General features: G+C 45.4%; 1 protein-coding gene across 1 annotated transcript in view; it reads left to right on the top strand.

The window, feature by feature from the left end:
• AK7 (adenylate kinase 7) overlaps positions 1-15,559 on the top strand; it is a 93,029-nt gene that overhangs the window by 44,706 nt on the left and 32,764 nt on the right. The window contains exons 7-10 of the mRNA XM_033191414.1: positions 149-237; positions 4,231-4,321; positions 7,968-8,045; positions 9,858-10,007. Coding sequence (XP_033047305.1) covers positions 149-237; positions 4,231-4,321; positions 7,968-8,045; positions 9,858-10,007 — 408 coding nt within the window. The remainder of the gene's footprint in view (positions 1-148; positions 238-4,230; positions 4,322-7,967; positions 8,046-9,857; positions 10,008-15,559) is intronic.

Raw genomic sequence — 15,559 nt, 5'->3', positions numbered from 1 at the left:
CATCAGGACTGATTTATAAAACACCCCCTGGAGGAAATTACGTAAGCAGATAGCTAGGCCTTTTGGATGTCTCTGACTGTAGACTTATGTGTGAGCTGTAATAGCCATCCATGTATAACTGGGGGACATGATTTTGCTTTTCTTTCAGATGGCTTGGTTGGGTGAGATTCCTGCATTACCAGTTTTTGGCGATGGAACAAATGTAATTCCAACAATCCACGTTCTTGATCTAGCAGGGTAAGCATTCTCCCAGAGACATGACCTTCATAGAATTGGTTAATGTGTTTGTTTGTAGGCTAATACTTTTTGAGCATCTGCCCAGTGCTAAGACCCTTACATGCATTATTGTGTTTGTTCTTCATAACAACCCTATGCAGAAGGTACCGTCTTCTCCATTTTGCATCTAAAGAAATAGTGTCCACTGTTCAAAAGTTCTACTTTCTGGTGACAAGTTCAGGTTCATCTCTTAGAAACTATCGGCAGAATAGCAGTGCCCTCCAATTTTGGAAAAGAAAGAATTTGGTATGTGCATTCTGAGGATATAGTTTCTTACTCCTTTGTCCCAGATGAGATTAATATGTCTAACCCACCAATTTAAGTTCTAGAATTCAGATGGAAAACTGTAAACCTGAAGCTTTTTTCTTCTTTGACAGTTGTAGGTAAAGTTGACATATGTTTTTTATACTCACAGAGTATCTAAACCCTGTATTCAGGCAGATCCAGAAACTTCTCTCCTCCTTTGAAGACCCTGACTTAAATGTGAGGTCAATGAGCTGGTTCACTGTGTTTGTGGTTCATCAGCTCCAGCTTCCGGGGACTTCATTCTGTCACCTCTATGGCACATGCCCAGAAGGGAGCAATTTCTGCACTTCCCCGAGGTTCTGGTTTTCAGATTCCCTCTCTTTCCCTCATCCACTGGCCACTGGTAAATTAGTCACAATCTCAGATGAATTTCTAGATTTACTGGGAAATGAAGGAAGTTTAAACTTCAGGGCCATGCCCCTGAGCAGATCCCTTTCCGAGACCCTGAACCTCATTTTTATTATTATTATTATTATTATTTTGAGACGGAGTCTCACTCTGTCCCCCAGGCTGGAGTGAGTGGCAAGATCTCTGCTCACTGCAAGCTCCGCCTCCCAGGTTCACGCCATTCTCCTGCCTCAGCCTCCCGAGTAGCTGGGACTACAGGCGCCCGCCACCATGCCCGGCTAATTTTTTTATATTTTTGGTAGAGATGGGGTTTCACCGTGTCAGCCAGGATGGTCTCGATCTCCTGACCTCGTGATCCATCCACCTCAGCCTCCCAAAGTGCTGGGATTACAGGCGTGAGCCACCGCGTCCCACTTTATTATTTTTCTTAAAGGAGGATCCTCTAAGTCAGGGATATCCAATCTTTTTTTTTTTTTTTTTTTTTTTTTTTGAGACGGAGTCTTGCTCTGTCACCCAGGCTGGAGTGCAGTGGCCAGATCTCAGCTCACTGCAAGCTCCGCCTCCCGGGTTTACGCCATTCTCCTGCCTCAGCCTCCCGAGTAGCTGGGACTACAGGCGCCGCCACCTCGCCCGGCTAGTTTTTTGTATTTTTAGTAGAGACGGGGTTTCACCGTGTTAGCCAGGATGGTCTCCATCTCCTGACCTTGTGATCCGCCCGTCTCGGCCTCCCAAAGTGCTGGGATTACAGGCTTGAGCCACCGCGCCCGGCCGATATCCAATCTTTTGGCTTCCCTGGGCCACATTGGAAGAAGATTTGTCTTGGGTCACACATAAAATACACTGGCACTAACGATAACTGATGAGCTTTAAAAAAAAAAATCTCATAATGTTTTCAGAAAGTTTACAAAGTGTGTTGGGCCGCATTCAAAGCCATCCTGGGCCTCATGTGGCCCACAGGCCGCAGTTTGACAAGCTTGCTGTAAATGGGCTAAGCTTCAGGCACTACAAAACCCTGGATCTGCTCCATCCCTGGGGATGGAGGGGCCGAAACATACCCATTTTTTCTGCAGAGATTTTACATTATGACATTACTGGATTTCAAAGATATAGAAGAGTCTTTTACATTATTAATATAACTTAACTTGGCATTAGTCCTTAACATATTACTTCCAAACATAAATTAGAGGGTGAAATTATTCCCATTACAGAAGGACTTGGGGCCTGTTAAAAACAAGTTATAGGAGGCCATTGTTTTGGACTAAGTTCTTGTACTAGGCCCCAACAGGCCAGACTGAAAATCAAAATGGAGTCACCCATGCTAAAGTTCCAGCACCAAACTGAAACTAAGCTGTTATCTGACCTTTCGAGAAAGCTACTTTCCCAAACAAGCCAGTTTCAGTCTTCAATAGCTATGATAATAAAACTCTCTGTGTTTTCATTCTTATGACAAAAAGTAGCCTGAAGTAACTTGGTGCTAACCTATCAGTTATCTTTCCTTTCTTTTTTTTTTTTTTTTTCTCTCTTTTGACATGGAGTCTTGTTCTGTCACCCAGGCTGGACTGCAATGGCACAACCTTGGCTCACTGCAACCTCTGCCTCCTGGGTTCAAGTGATTCTCCTGCCTCAGCCTCCTGAGTAGCTGGGACTACAGGTGCCAGCCACCACGCCTGGCTAATTTTTGTATTTTTAGTAGAGACAGGATTTCACCATGTTGGTCAGGCTGGTCTCGAACTCCTGATCTCAGGTGATCCACCCGCCTCGGCCTCCCAAAATGCTGGGATTACAGGTGTGAGTCACTGTGCCCAGCCCCATTAGTTATCTTTCTGTTGTTCTACCTGTCCCTGTCTTACAAGGAAAGTAACTTTGAAATGACCAATGTGCTTCTTGTTCTTTGTATCTGCTTTCTGCAGCCCTTTCTGCCTGTCGAACCACCCGCCTCTGCTCATTTCACTGGCACACTTGTTCTATTTTATGGAATGAAATGTTGCCTGATTCTAGAATCACAAATAAAGCCAATTGAAATCTTTAACTAGATGTGTTATAATTTTATCTTTTGACAGGCCCATTTAAGTAGCATTCCCCCCCTCCAGAGGTTTCTTTGAAGATTGTCAAATATTTAACAGAGGAAAAAGCAAAAAGCTGAAATGTTCTGAGAAATGGATACAAAATAGGCTAGGTATAGTGGCTCATACTTGTAATCCAAACACTTTGGGAGGCCAAGGTGGGAGGATAGCCTGAGCCGAGGAGTTCGGGACCAGGCTGGACAACATAGTGAAACCCTGTCTCTACAAAAAATACAAAAATTAGTCAGGTTTGGTGGCTCGTGCCTGTAGTCCCAGCTACCTGGGAGGCGGAGGTGGGAGGATCACTTGAGCCTGGGAGGTTGAGGCTGCAGTGAACCGTGATTACACCACTGCCTGCCAGCCTGGGTGACAGAGCGAGACTCAAAATAAATAAATAAATGAATAAATAAATAAATATAGAAAAAAAAGAAATAAATACAAAATAAATGTGAACTGCGTATTTGGAAGCATGGATCCGATTTATTTTCATGTTATTGAAAGGAAGCTAAGATGGAGGTAGAACTAACTGACAAGTCATTGTGATAGACATCTATTCACTATTTTTTTCTCTCTGGAATTATTTAATTTTTGTTCTAATCCCTGCTCTTCCTCTCACTAGCTGTGTGAATTTGGGAAAGTTACTTACGGGAATAGCAGCAGTACCTACACACTAGGGCTGTGAGAATTCAGTGGGATCACACCTGTGCCGCCCTCAGCACAGAGGCAAGCACTCGGAAACCTTGGCAACTCGGAATAGGAAAGCAGGCTTAGGCACCGTTGCTACGTGACTTCCTTAAAAGAGCCACAGCTTGTCTAAATCTGTGTCTTAGTTTGTAAAATAGCTCCCTAAAGCACTGTTGTGAGGCTCACGTGAGCCACTAGATGGGGAAGGCTTCATAAACTGGGGTCTTACTGAGGTCAGGTCCCCTTGTTGGGAGACAGGGCAGTATGCTAGAAAGAAGACAGGTCCAGAAACAGATGGATCTGACGTCAAAAGCTAGCTCTTCCACTTTCGCAATAGCTCTTCAGCCTGAGAAATGTCACCGAACTCTTTAGCATCTTCCTCATGTGGAGAATGCAGATAACCATCCCAACCCTGACCTTACTGAAAATGGAGATAACTTATCAAAGCACCAAACCCCACCCCCAGTCATGGGGGTGGTGGTCAGTGAATTCTAGTTTACTGCATCTCTTTCGCCTTTTCCCTCTGATGATTATTTTACCTGTGGGTCTGCAGAGTGATACAAAACGTCATAGATCACACGCCAAAGCCTCACTACTTGGTTGCTGTGGATGAGTCTGTTCATACCCTGGAAGATATAGTCAAGGTACAGTGGTTTCATCCCATACTTTGATGACATATCATAAATAGTTTTGCCGGCCAGGCACGGTGGCTCACGCCTGTAATCCTAGCACTTTGGGAGTCGAAGGTGGGCGGATCACCTGAGGTCAGGAGCTCAAGACCAGCCTGGCCAACATGATGAAACCCCATCTCTACTAAAATACAAAAATTAGCCAGGCAGAATGGCGGGTGCCTATAATCCCAGCTACTCGGGAGGCTGAGACGGGAGAATCGCTTGAACCCAGGAGATGGTGGTTGCAGTGAGCCAAGATTGGGCCACTGAACTCTAGCCTGGGCTGCTGAGCAAGACTCCATCTCAAAAAACAAAAACAAAACAAAACAAAAAAGAAGTTTTGCCTCCTGGAGTGTAGTTATACAATCAGTTGTTCTAGCAAAACTGGGACTCCTCAGTAGAATATCCATAAAACCCAAACTCACTATCTGCATTTGCAGTGTATACTTTAACGTTACTACCAAAATATCCTTTCTCTTTTATATGCACAGAGGGAAATAAGAAAGACCACTGTAAGGCTCAGGTTAAGAAGATGGCGATCACTGCACCCCAGACACACATGCAGCTGACACACCAGAACCCTGAAATCCACCAACAGGCACTTGCCCCAAAGTGTTGATATGGTCAGGTTCACCAACCTACTGGCCAATTCCAGGAGCTCTATTTTTAATATTATTTATTTGTTTATTTATTTAGTTTTTTGATAGAGTCTCGCTCTGTCGCCCAGGCTGGAGTGCCATGGTGTGATCATAGCTCACTGCACCCTTCACATCCTGGGCTCAAGAGGTCCTCCTGCCTCAGTTTTTCAAGTAGCTGGGAACACAGGCATGCACCACCATACCTGGCTAATTTTCATTCTTTTTCTTTTTTGTCAAGATGAGGTCTCACCATGAGACCAGACCATGTCTGGTCTGAAACTCCTGAGCCCAAGTGATCCTCCTGCCTCAACCTCCCAAAGTGCTGGGATTACAGGGGTAAGCCACAGTGTCTGGCTAAGTTTGTTTGTTTGTTTTTAATTTTTTAGAGACAGGGTCTTGCTCTGTCACCCAGGCTGGAATGCAGTGGTGTGATCATAGCTCACTGCAACCTCAAACTCCTGGGCTCAAATGATCCTCCCACCTCGGCCTCTGAAAGTGCTAGGATTAGAGGTGTGAGCCATTGTGCCCAGCTTCAGGAGTCTAGATCTGGGAGAGTTTCCTCTTCCAGTCCAGGCTGCTCTGGCTAAAGCAGCTACCATGTGGCCCAGCTAAGGCAGCCTTCTCCTGGCTAGTCCCTATTCATTTTTTAAGATTCAGCTCAAGCCTGAGCAACATGGTGAAACCCCATCTCTACCAAAAAAAAATAATAATAATACAGAAATCAGCCAGGCATGGTGGTGTGCCTGCAGCCCCAGATACTCAGGAGGCTGAGGTAGGAGGATCACTTGAGCCCAGGAGGCAGAGGTTGCAGTGAGCCAAGATTGTACCACTGCACACTAGCCTGGGTGACAGAGCAAGACCCTGTCAAAAAAAAAGAAAAAGAAAAAGAAAAAAAGAAAAGAAATTCAGTTCATCTATCTTTCTGTGCACCCTCCCTGCCTCATTCCCACCTCCTGCATGGGACAGGTGTCTGTCTTCATCCCAGGTTGTTTTAGTCTGTTTGAACTGCTACAACAAAATACCATAAACCAAGCAGCTTATAAACAATAGACATTTATTGTTCACAGTTCCAGAGGCTGGGAACTGCAAGATCAAGGCAGATTCAGCCAGGCACAGTGGCTCACACCTGTAATTCCAGCACTTTAAGAGTTCAGGTGGAAGAATCACTTTAGGCCAGGAGTCCAGGACCAGCACTGGGTATAGTGAGACCCCCTCTCTACAAAAATTTTTAAAATTAGCCAGACTTGGTGGTACACATCTATAGTTCCATCTACTTGAGAGGCTGAGGTGCCAGGATTGCTTGAACCCAGGAATTCAAGGCTGCAGTGAGCTATAATTGCACCACCTTACTCCAGCCTGGGCAATAGAACAAGACCTTGTCTCTTCTCATGCCTGTAATCCCACTTTGGGAGGCCGAGTCAGGCAGATCCCTTGAGATCAGGAGTTCGAGACCAGCCTGACCATCATGGTGAAACCCCATCTCTACTAAAAATACAAAAATTAGCCAGGCGTGGTGATGCATGACTGTAATCCCAGCTACTCAGGAGGCTGAGGCAGGAGAATTGCTTGAACCTGGGAGGCAGAGGTTGCAGTGAGCTGAGATTGTGCCACTGCACTCCAGCCTGGGTGACAGAGCAAGACCTTGCCTCAAAAACAAACAAACAAAAAAACTGTGGGGAAAAAAAAAATGACAGATGGTTACTTAGTTTTTATTTAATATATATTGTAGATTAAAATTAATATTTATAAATATATTATAATTTATTAATGTAGTTTTATTTTATGCACACACACACACAGCAGCGTACAGAAAATAAGATTAAAAAGAAAAGGAATTGACTGGGCGCAGTGGCTCACACCTGTACTCCCATTCAGTGTCTGACGAGGGCCCGCTTTTTGGCTTCATAGATGTCGCCTTCTCCCTGTGTCCTCACATGGTGGAGGGGCGAAGGTACTCTCTGGGGTCCTTTTATAAGACACTAATCTCATTCTTGAGGGCTCTACCCTCATGATCCACTTTCCTAAAGGTCCCAACTCTTTTTTTTTTTTTTTTTTTTTTTGAGACGGAGTCTCGCTCTGTCGCCCAGGCTGGAGTGCAGTGGCCGGATCTCAGCTCACTGCAAGCTCCGCCTCCCGGGTTTACGCCATTCTCCTGCCTCAGCCTCCCGAGTAGCTGGGACTACAGGCGCCCACCACCTCGCCCAGCTAGTTTTTTGTATTTTTTTTAGTAGAGACGGGGTTTCACCGTGTTAGTCAGGATGGTCTCGATCTCCTGACCTCGTGATCCGCCCGTCTCGGCCTCCCAAAGTGCTGGGATTACAGGCTTGAGGCACCGCGCCCGGCCAGGTCCCAACTCTTAATACCATCAGCTTAAGGGTGAAGATCTCAACATGTGAATTTTGTGGGACACAGACATTCAGGCTATAGCACAGAATCCCCTTTGCTGAGCTGCAGACACTCCACATGATCATTATCTGTGTACAGTTCTGTCTCTCTTTTCACACTGGGAGCTCTTGAGGGCAGATCCCGGCCAGGCTCATCGTTATCTCCACTACCTGGCACTAAATTATGCTATTTTAAAAAATCCAATTATGTTCACATTCATTTGAGGTTGTTTATTTGTTTGTTTTTGAGACAGAGTCTCGCTCTATCACCCAGGCTGGAGTGCCGTGGTGTGATCTCGACTCACTGAAATCTCCACCTCCTGGGTTCAAGCAATTCTCGTGTCTCAGCCTCCAGAGTAGCTGGTACTACAGGCACGTGCCACCACACCTGGATAACTTTTGTATTTTTAGTGGAGACGGGGTTTTACCATGTTGGCCAGGTTGGTCTCGAACTCCTGATCTCAGGTGATCCGCCCACCTCGGCGCCCCAAAGTGTTGGGATTACAGGCGTGAGCAAATGTGCCTGGTCCATTTGAGTTTTATATAAAGTAAAGCCTTCCAGGTAAACCAAATAATATTTCAATTTTCCTCTAACAGTGTATCAGTAAAAATACTGGCCCTGGAAAAATCCAGAAAATACCCAGAGAAAATGCATACCTAACCAAGGACTTAACGGTTAGTATATGAGGTGTTTTTTGTTTTTTTTTTAACTATCTTTCTCAATAATATTATTATTTTTTTTAATATCAGATAGGTTTTGGCTAAATAACATTGATCTGTGAGGGATTTGGAGTCAGAAGGCCTAGGTTCCAATGCCATCTTCAACTCCTACCACACCAGGTGTTCTACCCTAAGACAACTTACTCTTGTCTTCAGCTGTCTTTCCTGAAAAACCCCCAGAGGTCGTGGTCAGAAAATGGATTTGGGCCGGGCACAGTGACTCATGCCCATAATCCCTGCACTTTGGGAGGCCAAGGTGGGTGGATCACCTGAGGTCAGGAGTTTGAGACCAGCGTGACCAACAGGGTGAAACCCTGTCTCTACTAAAAATACAAAATTAGCTGGGCTTGGTGACACATGCCTGTAATCGCAGCTACTTGGGAGGCTGAGGCAGGAGAATCACTTGAACCCAGGAAGCGGAGGTTGTGGTGAGCCTAGATCGCACCGTTGCACTCCAGCCTGGGCAATGAGAAACTGCATCTCAAAAAAAAAAAAAAGAAGAAACAAAACAAAATGTATTTGGAAGCTATTTGATATGTAAAATGCCATTCAAACACTGGGAATTATTTTCTTTGGCCTCTTTCTAAAATTCAAACAGCAGGCTGAGATTCCAATTCCATTACAACAACAAAAAAATAGGGTTTTTTGCAGTGTGCTTTTTAAGCTTGCATTAGAATGCAATTCTTTTTAAGAATAAATTACATTTAAACACTGCACTCGAATATGTTTCTGAAAGGACTGATACTATTGATTGCCTTGAGAAGCAGAACTGGGTTGGTGGTGGTCAAAGGTCAGAGGGAATTTTTTGTTGTTGTTGTTGAGATGGAGTCTCGCTCTGTCACCCAGGCTGGAGTGCAGTGGTGCGATCTCGGCTCACTGCAATTTCCACCTCCTGGGTTCATGCCATTCTCCTGCCTCAGCCTCCCAAGTAGCTGGGACTACTGGTGCCTGCCACCACACCCGGCTAATTTTTCGTTTTTTTTTTTTTTTTTTTTTTGAGACGGAGTCTCACTCTGTCGCCCAGGCTGGAGTGCAGTGGCCGGATCTCAGCTCACTGCAAGCTCCGCCTCCCGGGTTTACGCCATTCTCCTGCCTCAGCCTCCCCGAGTAGCTGGGACTACAGGCGCCCGCCATCTCGCCCGGCTAATTTTTTGTATTTTTTTAGTAGAGACGGGGTTTCACCGTGTTAGCCAGGATGGTCTCGATCTCCTGACCTCGTGATCCGCCCATCTCGGCCTCCCAAAGTGCTGGGATTACAGTCTTGAGCCACCGCGCCCGGCCTAATTTTTCGTATTTTTTAGTAGAGACGGAATTTCACTGTGTTAGCCAGGATGACCTCAACCTCCTGACCTCATGATCTGCCCACCTGGGCCTCCCAAAGTGCTGGGATTACAGGTGTGAGCCACCCCACCCCGTGGGAATATTTTTCTCTACACCTTTCGTTCTTTTGGATTTTGAACCATGAAACTGCAGTATTCAAAAAGTAGATGCAATTAAAATATTTTAAAAAGAAAATTTGGATTTCCAGTATCTTCCTACTCTTTCAGCCAGAATGTGGCCCGCCATGTCTGAACAGACATGGAGACTGTTCAGAAGTAACATAGTATCACACAGGTGCTCTGTAAATACTCAGTGCTGGATTAATTGACTTCCACATTTAGTGAATGGATATTGTCTTCTTTAATAACCGTAGTGATTTTGGTCTGTTATGACAGTCAGAATTAAACAAAAAAAAAGACAAATCTCTAATTTTCCTCTATCTTTTAGCAAGATTGTCTTGACCACTTACTGGTCAACTTAAGAATGGAAGCGCTCTTTGTGAAGGAGAATTTTAATATCCGGTGGGCAGCCCAAACAGGATTTGTGGAAAATATCAACAATATCCTCAAAGAGTACAAGCAAAGCAGAGGATTAATGGTAACTATCACCGATTCCCGTTGAAACTTCTGATTCAAGCGAAATAAATCAGACTTCTAAGTGTGATGATGCCAATGGAAGTATATGCTTTGTCAAATGTTCAAATTTCTAATTTCAAGTTGTTTTTCAAATTTGACAAATTTGTCCAGGTCTAACAAATTTACGTGTATGTTAAATTAATACTTGTCAACCAAACATGAACAGTTTTAAAGTTAACATAGATAATAATGTATGCAAATTGCACATGATAGAAAACTCGAGTGATGTCACAGTGTTGTCCATACAAAGAAGAATATTAAATAGGGAAAAATATCAAGTGCCTTACTGGCTGGCTTGTTTCAGTCCTAGGTATACATGTGGGAGGTAGAAGAAGCCTGATTACTACTTTGATCTCTTTCTAAGTGGTTAGAGGACTCACTGGTCATTTTAATTATCACAGCTTTTCAAGGTCGATATTCTTTTTAAAAAATTAATTAATTGAAATGGACAAATAGATTACATACATGTATCCTGTACAGCATAATGTTTTGAAATATGTAGACACTGTGGAATGGCTAAATCGAGCTAATTAACATCTGTGTGAACTCACACACTTACCATTTTTTATGGTGAAAAGTAGATATTCTTATCTCCATAGTATAGATGAGGAAACTAAGGCTCAGAGAGATGAAGTAACTTTTTTTTTTCTTTTTTCTTTTTTTTTTTTTTAGACAGAGTCTCACTCTGTTGCCCAGGCTGGAGTCCTGCAGTGTGATCTCGGCTCACAGCAACCTTTGCCTCCTGGGTTGAAGCAATTCTCATGCCTCAGCCTCCTGAGCAGTACCTGAGACTATAGGCATGCACTACCACATCTGGCTAAGTTTTGTAATTTTAGTAGAGATGGGGTTTCACCATGTGGACCAGGCTGGTTTTGAACTCCTGGCCTCAAGCAATCCACTTGCATTGGCCTCCCATAGTGCTGGGATTACAGGTTTGAGCCACCGTGCCTGGTTGCAGCAACTTTTTCTTTTTCTTTCTTTTTTTTTTCTTTTTTTGAGACAGAGTCTCACTCCATAGCCCAGGCTGGAGGACAGTGACGTGATCTCGGCTCACTTCAACCTCTGCCTCCAGGGTTCAAGCGATCCTCCTGCCTCAGCCTCCTGAGTAGGTAGCAACTTTTTCAAGGTCACACAGCTAGTCAGAGATTCAAACTAGGTAGGATGCAGACGTAACTAGAATGTCCACATCTAACTGCAGGGCGGCCACACTTGGCTCTCTGAAATCAGATCAGTGAAGCACCTGTGTAGAGCTTTGGCTGTGTCCCAGGGAAACATTCTAAAGACAAAAGTAGGTCATACACAAGAAAGCGTTTTGAAAACTGTAAAATGGCATATGTGAGTAACAGGTGTCATCATAATCATAATTATCACTGTTGAAGGGAACGCTCTACATAAGCAAGTATAGTGTCACCGTCATATCCTTAGAACCATATTCTCTTGGGAGAAAAGCATGTCTAGTTAAGAATAAGCAAAACGGCCGGGCGCGGTGGCTCAAGCCTGTAATCCCAGCACTTTGGGAGGCCGAGACGGGCGGATCACGAGGTCAAGAGATCGAGACCATCCTGGCTAACACGGTGAAACCCCATCTCTACTAAAAAAAAAATACAAAAAACTAGCCGGGCAAGGTGGCGGGCGCCTGTAGTCCCAGCTACTCGAGAGGCTGAGGCAGGAGAATGGTGTAAACCCGGGAGGTGGAGCTTGCAGTGAGCTGAGATCGGGCCACTGTGCTCCAGCCTGGGCGACAGAGCGAGACTCCGTCTCAAAAAAAAAAAAAAAGAATAAGCAAAACATGTACCACTTAGCTAAAGAAATAATGATCCCTTTAAGCATCTAAGATCCTCATGGTGGCTGTACTGGGAGGTTATCCTGAGATATACCTCAGACTAATGTCCTCTCTAGGTCAACTGTAACAACAACACACAGAGTAGAAATATGACAAGACAGTTTGAAGAGACCGTATGGTTCCTGATGAGCAAGACTGGACAAGAACATGATAGAGGGAATAGTATATCTAAAAACTAAATAGAGTATGTCTGTCCCTAGGGTCAGTTAGCCACAGGAAACACTACCGAGGCCAGTGTAGACCCACAGGTGTCACCCAGAGACATCCCCAAAAGATGGAGTCTCAAGCCACGCACTTGCGTGATCGCAGTTCCTTTAGCAAGGAAAAGTCATTGCTGCTTCAGAGACAGACACATCAAGCCACCTTGACCCATTGCCTCCAGTTAGTTCATCCTACTTCCCTTGTTCTCATCAAAGCTCATCAAGCAGCCCTGTAAGACTTGGCTCCCAGTGTCCGTCAGCTCAAAAGGAGTGAATGTACCAAACATGTGAACTTGGAGTGGTTGATTCAGTGGCCGTCATTTGATTCAGTGGCAGTCATTTGATTCAGTGGCAGTCATTTGATTCAGTGGCAGTCATACTTCTCACTGTAAATAAATGAATGGATTGGCATCCTGGTTTTACACCCAGATAAAGTGAGCCTCCTCTTGGTCAGACCCACTCTTGGTCCATGGACAAATGAGACACCTGAACTTGCTCAGTTGACAGCCGGATCTCAGGCCTTGGTGAATGCACTGCACCTCTCCAGGGACCCAGCCCTGCTCATCAGGACTCAGCTCCGGAACTGCCTCCTTCAGCTGCCTGCCATCCTCCCTATCTGATGGGGCCACACTCCTCACCAGTACCATCCATCATCGCTATCTGACAGGGCCGCACTCCTCACCAGAACCATCCATCCTCTCTATCCGACAGGGCTGCACTCCTCACCAGAACCATCTATCATCCCTATCCAACAGGACTGCGTTCCTCACCAGAACCATCCATCCTCCCTATCCGATGGGACCATGCTCTTCACCAGAACCATCCATCATCCCTATCCAATGGGACAGCACTCCTCACCAGAACCATCCATCCTCCCTATACGACAGAACTGCACTCGCCAGAAACATCCATCATCCCTATCTGATGGGACTGCACTCCTCACCAGAACCATCCATCCTCATCAGACAGGACTGCACTCACCAGAACCATCCATCATCACTATCCAACAAGGTCACACTCCTTGCCAGAACCATCCATCATCCCTATCCGACAGGACTGCACACCTCACCAGAACCATCCATCATCCCTATCCAAAGGGGTCACACTCCTCACCAGAACCATCCATCATCCCTATCCGAAGGGGTCACACTCCTCACCAGAACCATCCATCATCCCTGTCCGATGGGACAGCACTCCTCACCAGAACCATTCATGATGCCTATCCGATGGGGTCACACTCCTCACCAGAACCATTCATCATGCCTATCCGACGGGGTCATACTGCTCACGAGAACCACCCATCATCCCTATCCAACAGGACCGTGCTCCTCACCAGAACCATCCATCATCCCTATCTGACAGGACCGTGCTCCTCACCAGAACCATCCATCATCCCTATCCGGTGGGATAGTGCTCCTCACCAGAACCATCCATCATCCCTATCTGACAGGACCGCACTCCTCACTAGAACCATCCTGTGTGCTGCCTACTTCCTTCGCCATCTTGGTTTCCTCACCTGTCAAATGGTAGTAATGATAATAACCAACTTGGTGGATGAAATTATATAATTTGTAAGCATACGGAGACTCTACCAATGGAAATCCTTTTCATGAGCACAATTCCAAAATTTACCTTGCAAAATACGGGCCCTCAGTTTCACAACTGTTTGGATCTTTTTGAAATAAATAACTGTGTTACTGATATTTTGACCTCTGTTAGAAATGAATATTTACTCACTGATTAGGAACACCACAGGGCTTCTTTAGCATTCAATCAAATTTATCAGCAGGAGAAATGGTGGTTTTTTTTTTAATGAGTATGTTTTTTAAAAATTAGAATAAATTTTTAAAAAATTGAGACAGGGTGTTGCTCTGTTGCCCAGCTTGGAGTGCAGTGGTGTGACTGCGACTCACTGCAGCCTAGACCTCCTGGGCTTAAGCACTCCTCCTGCCTCAGCCTGGGCCCCCAAGTAGCTGGGACCACAAGCACATGCGACTATGCCCAGCCAATATTAAAAAAAATATTTTTTTTTTGTAGAGATGGGGATCTCACTATATTGCTGAAGCTGGCCTCGTTTTTTGTAGAGACGGGGACCTCCCTATATTGCTCAGGCTGGCCTCGAACTCCTGGGCTCCAGGGATCCTCCTGCCTCAGCCTCCTAAACTGCTGGGATTACAGGCATGAGCCACAATGCCTGGCCTAAAAATTAGAATAAATTAACTGTGCTAAAAATGATTGGCTAAGCGTGGTGGCTCACACCTGTAATCCTAGCACTTTGGGAGGTTGAGGTGGGTGGATCACCTGAGGTCAGGAGTTCAAGACCAGCCTGGTTAACATGGTGACACCCCATTTCTACTAAAAATACAAAAAATTAGCTGAGTGTGGTGGCATGCACCAGTAATCCCAGCTACTCAGGAGGCTAAGGCAGGACAATCGCTTGAACCCGGGAGGCGGACCTTGCAGTGAGCCGAGATTGCACCATTGCACTCCAGTTTGGGCAATAAGAGTAAAATTTTGTCTTAAAATAATAATAATAATAATAATAAAAGACCAAGCCAGGTGCAGTGGCTCACACCTGTAATCCCAACACTTTGGGAGGCCGAGGCAGGAGGATTGCTTGAGTGCAGGAGTTTGGGACCAGCCTGAGCCACACAGTGCGATCTCATCTCTACAGAAAGTATAAAAATTAGACGAACATGGTGGTGTGCATCTGTAGTCCCAGATACTTGTGAGGCTGAGCTGGGAGGATAGTTTGAGCCCAGGAGTTTGAGGCTGCAGTGAGCTGTGATCGCACCACTACACTCCAGCCTGGGCAACAGAGGGAGCGCCTATCTCAATACAAAACAAACAAAACAAAACAAATAATTAAAGACCAAATTCAGTACAGAAATAGTATTCAGGCAGTAAATTAGGCCCCTTGCACACTGAACCAGAAATTCTTTGCTTTGTTACTGTTACAAAGGTAGCAAAATGCCCTGTACTGTGCACTGTCTTGTGAAACTGGTAGCGTGTAATTCCTGAGCACTTACTCTTTAGTGATCTGAGTTTTTCCTGACACATCTTCTTATGTGGTCCTATCCACAGCCCCAGATCAGCCCACGTAGTTGGTGCCTATTGAATACCTACTGAATGACTGGACATGAACCAGAACATGAACTGTCTGACCAGGGGGCAGACGCTTTAGGGATGATGTGGCAGCCACCGTGGTGGTGGCGGGGGTGGAGGCGTGGCTCTGGAGTCTCCACAGAGGAGTGACAGTTAGCCTGCAGGGTCCAGAGACTTTGTTTTCAAAAGGCACTCCCAGCTGGGCATGGTGGCTCATGCCTGTAATCCCAGCACTTTGGGAAGCCGAGGTGGGTAGATCATGTGAGGCCAGGAGTTCGAGACCAGCTTGACCAACATGGAGAAAACCTGTCTCTACAAAAAATACAAAAATTAGCCAGGCATGGTGGTGCACACATGTAGTCTCAG

Source organism: Trachypithecus francoisi, unplaced genomic scaffold, assembly GCF_009764315.1.
Source record: "Trachypithecus francoisi isolate TF-2019V2 unplaced genomic scaffold, Tfra_2.0 Lachesis_group3, whole genome shotgun sequence".
Taxonomy (NCBI): domain Eukaryota; kingdom Metazoa; phylum Chordata; class Mammalia; order Primates; family Cercopithecidae; genus Trachypithecus; species Trachypithecus francoisi.
Note: the sequence above shows the minus strand (reverse complement) of the source record. Positions and strands in the feature narration are given on the sequence as shown.